At 46.4% G+C, this 8,149-nt stretch overlaps 1 protein-coding gene across 1 annotated transcript; it reads right to left on the bottom strand.

The window, feature by feature from the left end:
- Positions 1-1,016: 1,016 nt before the first annotated feature.
- Positions 1,017-7,419, bottom strand: LOC119357120 (WD repeat-containing protein 44-like). The gene is made up of 7 exons (XM_037624110.1): positions 5,697-7,419; positions 2,948-3,038; positions 2,680-2,837; positions 2,540-2,591; positions 2,340-2,422; positions 2,033-2,126; positions 1,017-1,811 (listed from the first exon to the last, which is right to left on the bottom strand). Exons 1-7 carry the CDS (start codon positions 7,104-7,106, stop codon positions 1,219-1,221), a joined length of 2,481 nt encoding a protein of 826 aa, XP_037480007.1. The 5' UTR covers positions 7,107-7,419; the 3' UTR covers positions 1,017-1,218.
- Positions 7,420-8,149: the final 730 nt, after the last annotated feature.

The following is an 8,149-nucleotide window of genomic DNA, read 5'->3' as shown; positions in this document are numbered from 1 at the left end:
TGGCCAGGTGGCATTTGTGGTTGCTGAGATTGATGAGGTAGGTGCTTAGGCACCTAATTATGAGGCGTTGAACACCATCCGATCGCCGGTCTTTGACCATGAAAGTACGATGGCACGCATTGACGAGGTGATCTTCACGAAAAAGCTTTGCCACTTGCCCCCTGGTTTGGAGGCAGGTAGCCCTGGGTCTGGCAAGGCGATTGCCGGCCTCCTAGCGGAGGAGGCTTCTACGAGCAAAATCAAGAAGGTGAAGAAGCCTCTCAGGAGCATAGGCAAGAAGAGTGGCGCCATTGGTAAAGCGTCCGCGGCAGCTTAATGGATGATACTCAACCTCTTCGACCATCTCTGATTGGCTCGTCTCCGTGGATTTGGTGGTGTTCGTTGTATTCAAACCTTGATTTTGTTGGGGGTTTCATTGCGACATAGGAGTGCGAGGGATCATGGCTGTTGCGTGTTATGTGTGTTTGTTGGTTGATCTGGGGTCATGGAGTTTCTTTCTTAGCGAGTAGTCCGCATGTGGTTTTTACGTATCGATTTTTGCCTGGTTTTTCGTTAATTAACCGGGCAATTCTCTTCTTCTTAATTAATCGATGAGGCAAATCTTTTGCTTCCGTTTCAAAAAAAAATCAACTTAAGTATAAGCAAGGTAGGTGCCCGATCTGTGGTATTGAGCATACAGTTAGCTTCCACACACTCATTACGTTTTCCTGCCGTAGTTCGATCTCAGGCACACACACTAAAATCGTATTGTATATATTATTATATTTACAATAAAATTAAGATTGTTCCAATTCCCACAGCCACACTAGACAAGGCTGTGGGAAAAACTAGGAGGAGCAGACACATATAGTCCCTCGGTTCACTTTTGTAAGTCGTTTAAGATAGCTCAAATTAAACTGTTTTAGAAGATGTCTTAAATATCTAAAACATCTTACAAAAGTGAACGGAGGGAGTACTATTTTTCACCATCAACTCACAGTATCTATCTCGTCTCTTGTATAAGGAAACAACCAAGATATGAACAAATAAATGTATTGGCCGTTAACCACACAATTACACAAGCTTGTATCAAAGAATAGTGTGGTTTTTTGAGTGAGCTCTCAAGGCATCAAAACAGAGAAAACTTTCAACTAGTTCAAATCCTAGGTGAACTGCTCAGGAACTAAAGATATCTATACAGTAATGAAACCAACAACTCCCCACTCTCAACGCTTTGCTTTACACTTGAACTGGGAAACCAAAATTTTGAAACACTCTGATTTCTCCTCCCTGTCCTGCCGTGACGATCACCAAACCCCACGCGGACCGGCGCTGGACATCCATAGCTCCGATGCAAAGGTCCGATGAACTGTGGCCAGGACTGCTCTTCGCAGACGGTAATTGCTCGTCAGGCAAGGATGGGGACGCTGCTTCAACCGGATGATTGCTGGTGCTTGTGCTTGCACCACCTTCGCAAACTGGGCTCTCAATGTATCTGTGACTGTGAGCAGTTCCATTCGATCCATGCTCGTTGTTTCGTATAGGAGTTTCAGGGACAGAGTTCACTGCACCATCCGAATCGCTGTGTCTGCTGCTACGACACCCGAGCGATCCACGGGCTTCAGCACCGGGCCATGTGATTGCCACAGTTACATCACGGCAGTGGAAATGTTCATACGAGTTGGTTACATCAACTGCACTCCTGCTTCTGCTGGGATGAGAACTGTTGTCATGTCTCCAGACATACACATGAGAGTCCTCACTGGCACAGACTACATATTTTCCATTTGGAGCTACAGAAGCTGAGATTTGGCTACTAGTATTGCGGAACCCTGGTGAAAATATCAAACATCAAGTAAATGAAGGCCCAAACTAACACTAATGTACTGCGGATCACAGAAACAAGGATCTTACTCCCTCCAAGGGAAACAGGTCAGCACAAATCACATTACACAGAATGAACATGTGCTCTAGATTTGTGCAAAACAGAACTTCATTGTTATCAGCAAACATATCGTAGACAATTTACAATGGGAGGAGAATGAAATGTTACCTTTAAATTTGTGAACAAGCTCATCGCCATTAACAACACGGATTCTTGAATCTGCAGAAGTAATCAGGACTTCCAAGGAGCTTCCTGGAGCAAACTGTTGCATGAAACACAGATACTTAGGTGGTATTGGTGGCATCACATTAGCATATGAATTATTTTTCTAGAATAAGCATATGAATTATTTTTCTAGAATAAGCATATGATTTATTGAATTTTATACTCCAAATCTTTAAAATGCCATAAGCATGTTGTGTTTCTAAATAAAGTATCAAGTCCCCTAAAATGCTTGCACTGTGCAAATATGTACCTGGAAGCCAGTAATCTTCTTCTGGCCAGACTTCTTTTTCCTGATTCTTAGGTCTATTTGGCTTTTGTACAGAAGCTTCTTTTCTGCAGTCATCGATGAAACAGAACACTAGGTAAGGTTACTTTATCTGATTACTTTTTATATCAGGATACTGTTACAAAGATAAACAGATGCTTTTAACTACGATTAGAGTGGCATACCAGTTGTATCAAACAAATGGCAGCTTCCCTTGTGAGATCCCACCATTGCAACCTTTAAAAGTAACAGAGCATAAGCTCATCTAGGTTCATGGTCAGTTGGTCACTACACATGTTCACTACCATAATGAAAATAAACATACCTGTCCATCGGGGGAATAACATGCAGCGGTAACCATCTCATGTAGATCATTCCAATCTTCAATCTTGCGGTCATGGACATTCCAAATGCGAACTTTCTCATCCAGTGACCCACTAATGAAGAAGTTATCGTCTACCGGATTGAATTGGATGCAAGTCACTGCAACAAAATGGGTGCACAGAAGGAAGTCAATTGTCTGGTTTCACCAAGCATATATAGTTAATGGCCAAAAAGGTGTTATGCAGAAATGATCCTGCAACTAGACTGACCATAGTCCGTGTGTGAGAATGTCTTCAAACAGGTACTGGATGTGATGTCCCATAGCCTAACAGTTTTGTCCATTGAGGACGAAAGCAAGTACTGCATGAGAGACAAACAACTGGTTAGCGCCTTTACATTATACTGTTCATTTTAAACTGGGGCCCCACAAAGGTCAAGTCTACACTGGGGTTTGTTTAACAGACTTAACTACTTTAGTTTGGGCAAAAAAATGTATTCAAGAAATTGTTCACATAAAAGGTTTTTAGCTGTTAATAACACCATGGGTTATATTCAACTATGACTGAATCATGACAATTGTATATTGGAATGGAGAACACATCTGAACACAAGCCATACTGACCATGCTGCACGATTGAAAGCCAAAATGAAGCAGAGGACAAGATAAATATGCATATGGTGAACATGTCAAACCTAAGTCACTTTATAACTACATCTGACAGAAATGCAAAACGGCTCCCAGGAGCATACGCTCCCAGTGTAATAAACAATTTTGCAAATGTCAAACGAATCAGGGAAAAATAGGCATGTGTTTTTGCTTGTGTGCTTTTGGTTGTCTGCCAAATATTATGGTAAAAACAGAAAATACAAATATTGTGGCCTGTACCAATAAAAAGAACAAATATACTGCTTTGAAAATGGCCTTTTAGAACACATTTTTTCCTTGGGCCCAGATCACAGCTTATGCCATTCCTTGACCAAACTTTGCACGCAGATAGAAGATATGAACATGTATGTTGTCAAAAGAAATTAAGAATTTTAAAATTTTTTAAATATTTTTTTATGGTTTTACTGTTCATATGCTCCCGGGAACCAAAAAGGCATCCCTGCTGACGGAAATGCAAAATGGCTTCTGGGAGGATTCAAAAGGAGACAGCGTGCAAAATATGCAGAAGTATAGCATGCATGAGTGCCAAAGAAAGCTCACAGTGGACACAGAAGGTCAATTTACTAGTGATGCATTTGTTGGTATTATTTTGCAAACATGTAGGGTCCCAATATGTTATGTTTGATATTATTAAATGCAAAGAAGATCAATTATTTTGCGTGGGAGGGAGAAGTGCATAGTACGACAGGAGGGCTATTGTTTATGACTGCCTACTGTCTTGCTTGCCTGATCATGAACTACAATCATATGCTGTACACGTCCTTTGGGATATCTAAGCTATATATAAATGATAAGCATTTTTCTTTAGGACAGACATTTACGAGCCGAATATAAACGTACCATTCAATCATATGCAACCATTAGTGTTCTTTACCAGTTTATCGAATATGAAAATGATACCTGGTTTTCAGGTCATAACCATAGTTAATCACACATAAACAACTATTTAAACTATCTTTAGATCTGCAGTCTAAGGATTAACTAATAGTGTTATTCACAAGTTTACAGAGCATTAAAATAATGACACAATGGATAAATCATTTGAATGCCGTAACAGATTCACCACTTAATACAGAAGAAGTGAATCTTAAAGCAGTGCAAAAACAGAAGCACACAACAGCCAGGTCTTTGGTTAAATCGGCAGGATGCGGTGTGTTGTTGCATGCTGAGGCCTATTGCCCAACAGTTAGTGTGGCCAGGTGAAAAGTTGAAAGTGGCTTTCCATATAGTGCGTGGTTTAGATTTAGTCATTCTGATTATCACAGTCCTTACAGACGTACACCGTCGAAACTAAAAATTACCATTCAGTTCTGTTCTGAAGAAGGTTGCAGTGCAATTGCTGATCCCAGATTTTCAGAATGTCTAACAAAGTGCCAAAAACGTAAGATTAAGCGGTTGGCTATTCAATTATATGTCCCAGAATGTCCCAAAATCTGTACCATAGAACGTCGATTTGCTGCTCGTGCATTTGAACACTACAGGGACCCAGTAGATGAAGTGTCACTGGTAATTTTTGCAAACAAGTAGAGTGCCGATCAATACACTGGCAAGGCATTTCCCCGTAATTATATTTGACATCATCAGATGCAAAGGCCAACTATTTTGCGTGGGAAGGAAAACTGAATAGTAAGACAGGAAGGCTATCGTTTATGATTATGCCTACTATCTTAATTGTCAGATCATGAATTACAAGATTGTACACACCATTTGGGATTTGTAAATCATATACACTGGCAAGCATTTTTCTTAAGGACAAACGTTTACACACGGAATATGTACAGACCATTTTCAACCAAATGCTATGTGTGTTCTTTACCAGTTTACCGATATTCAGGTTCTAACTATAGTTAATCATGCAGAAACAACTATCTGAACTATCTTCAGATCAACTAATAGTGTTATTTACCAGTTTACAGAGCATGAAAATGACAACACGATGAACAAATCAAATTGCAACAGATTCACTACTCATACAAAAGAAGTGAATCTTACAGCAGTGCAAAAACTGAAGCACACAACAGACAAGCCTTTGGTTCAATCGGCAGGATGTAGTGCAATGTTGCATGCTGGGGCGGTGAGGCCTATTGACCAGTTAGTGCAGCCAAGTGATAAAAGTTGGAAGTGTAATGTTTTCCCTATAGTACATGACATAGTTTTAGTTGTTTTGTGATCATGGTCCTTATAGCCGTATTATACACCATCAAAACTGAAAATTACCACTCGGTTTTGTTCTAAAGAAGATTGCAGTGCAACTGTCGATTCTAAATTTTCGGAATGTCTAACAAAGTGCCGAAAAAGTAAGACTAAGCAGTTGGCTATTTTTTCAATTAAATATCAGACAGAGTCTGTACCTGAGATTTGGACCATGATAGATCAAGAACATCAGCGGCGTGTCCCAGGAGCGAGCAAAATGGCTTATCTCTGAACCCAAACACGCACTCGGGCACAACTAGATGATCAGAACCGACGGACTTCCGGCTGCTCTGCACCCTTGGCCTCCTCTTCTTCTCCCCATAGCCCTTATCTGCACTGTTGAGCGGCAGCATTGCCACCTCCGGCGACCCATTTCCAGCAACCGCGACAAATGGGCTGCCTCCGCCACCGCTCTCCTTCGAAACCGCACCTTCCCCGAGCAACTCCCCCTTTCTCTCACCCTCGGAGACCTCCCAGACATGGATGACACGGTCCTCGCCGGCGCTTGCAAGGTACCGTCCATCCAGGCTGAAGTTGATGCACCACACAGAGCCAGAGTGCGCAGCCAACTCCTGTGTCATGAACATGCCGGTGAGCTCCTTGCACGTCTTCCCGTACTGCCGCACCTTGACCCTGCCCGCACTGCGCGTGCTGCTGCCGTCGAGGCTGTCGTCGGTGGCGGAGCTGAGGCGCCGCGCCTCCCTCTCCTTCTTCTCCTTCTCCCTGTCCCTCACCTCGGCGCTGCCGCGGCGGCCTCCGTAGGCGACGGTGCCGGCCAGGTGCCTGATGCCGCGCAGCCACCCACCGGACTTCCTGCGGGGCTTGGAGGATGCGGGGGCACCGGTGTGGTCGGAGGCGGAGGAGGAGGCGCCGCCTGCGGTGGTGGCCCGGCGCATGAGCTCGTGGACGATCGGGGAGCGGCCGAGGCAGAGCTCGAACTCCTCGAGGGTGAGCTGGCGGCCGGTGCCGACCTCGCGGACGACCTCCTCGTGCACCTCCCCGAGCTCGAACTCCGTGCCGTCGTCCAGGTTCCGGATCCGGCACTGCTCCCCGCCCCCAACGCCGCCTCCAATGCTCGCGTTCCGGGCCAGCGGCGGCTTGCCGAGCCCGACGGATCTGGGAAGGCTGTCCTCCTCCGCGGGCCCCGCCTCCTCCGGTGGAGGCGAGGCGGGCGGCGGCGAGGGGGAGCGGGAGCGGGGCGGCGGCGAGAGAGGAGAGGAGATGGACATGGAGCGGCGGCCGGGGGAGGCGGGCGGCTGCAGCGAGCCGGAGGCGGAGAGGCCGAGGCGGTTGAGCAGCACCCGTCGCCGCTCCGAGACGGACGTCGGCTCGGAGATCCAGACGTCGTACGCGGGGTCCGCTGCCCCTTGCTGTTGTTGGTGCTGGTGCTGGCTCCCGCGGCGGCGGTGGCGGTGCAGGAGGAGGTCGGCGTCGTCGTCGGAGGCGGAGGTGGAGGAGCAGGAGGAGGAGAGGATCCGATCCAGCGACTCGTGGAACTCCTCCTCCGCCGCCTCGTGCCCCTCCTCCCCATTCCTTACCGCCGGATCCGGCGCCGCCGCCTCCGGCATTGCCCCGACCCCCGCACCAGAGCCGCCTTTCCCTCCCCGAGCGCGCGGCGAGTCGGAGTGGTGCTCGGCGGCGCCCCGGGTGAAAGCGCAGGACTTTATACCGCGGGAGCAGGGCTCTGGCCCTCCACTCCTCGGCGCCGTGGCGTTTGTTGCTCTCCCGTTGCTGTCAGCGCTGCCGGTGGTGGTGGTGGTGCGGCGCGCGTCTTCGTCCAGCTGGATGGAGGTGGGAGGCCGGCAGCGGGAACGAGGCGGGGGAGGGGGAGGGGGAGCACTGCGGCATTGGTTTGTCGCAGGGGTGTGCGGTGTTTTGTTTGGGAGGCTGCCGGTGCGGGGGTGGCCACCAACACGACACCAACAGCCCAACCTCCTCGTGTTTCCCTGGTACTCCCTCAGTCTTTAAAAGAGTGTACTTTCAACTTTATTGAAGAGTCAAACTATTTGAAAGTTTGATCAAGTTTGTGCAAAAATATATCAATATTTATGAAACCAAATAACTATATAATGAAAATATACTATATCATGAATCGAATGCTACTAATTTGACGGCATAAACATTGGTGTATTATTGTATAAATACAGTCAAACATAAAAGAAATTTGACTTTCCAAAAAAGTTGGAAGTACATATCCATGGTCCAGATCTCCTCCTGTGCCTGACCATGACCGGTGGGGACCCGGCCCAAGCATCACAATCAGCTGCATGACACTAGCAATATTTTTCACCCTTCAAAATGCAAGGGTTAGACTTTTCGGTGATGTTTGTTCAGTATCAGCAGGCGTTCCCGTCCATTATGATGACACCTATATTGACTTTGCCAAATATAACATAGGTTGTGCCGGCTCAATATCTTCAATGTGCTCATATGAATGAGTTTACATATATGTGTGTGTATGTGAACATCTACGTTATAATGTGTTAAAAAAGGTACCCAGAAAAACATCTGCGGCCTTTTGGTAGCACGCGAGACACTAGGAGCCATAGTGTTTCCCCTACCCCACCCTCTGCACCGATTGGTTGACCGCCCGACGTGCCAAAGGGGCAAA

This window comes from Triticum dicoccoides, chromosome 2A (genome assembly GCF_002162155.2).
Source record: "Triticum dicoccoides isolate Atlit2015 ecotype Zavitan chromosome 2A, WEW_v2.0, whole genome shotgun sequence".
Taxonomy (NCBI): Eukaryota; Viridiplantae; Streptophyta; class Magnoliopsida; order Poales; family Poaceae; genus Triticum; species Triticum dicoccoides.
This window is presented reverse-complemented; position numbering and strand designations above follow the sequence as displayed.

Coding starts and splice junctions, on each gene's coding strand:
- LOC119357120 (XM_037624110.1), bottom strand. CDS start 7,106: ATGCCGGAGGCGGCGGCGCCGGATCCGGCGGTAAGGAATGGGGAGGAG. Junction 2,592..2,679: donor GTTATTCCCCCGATGGACAG/GTATGTTTATTT, acceptor TTACTTTTAAAG/GTTGCAATGGTGGGATCTCA. Junction 2,423..2,539: donor CCATTTGTTTGATACAACTG/GTATGCCACTCT, acceptor CGATGACTGCAG/AAAAGAAGCTTCTGTACAAA.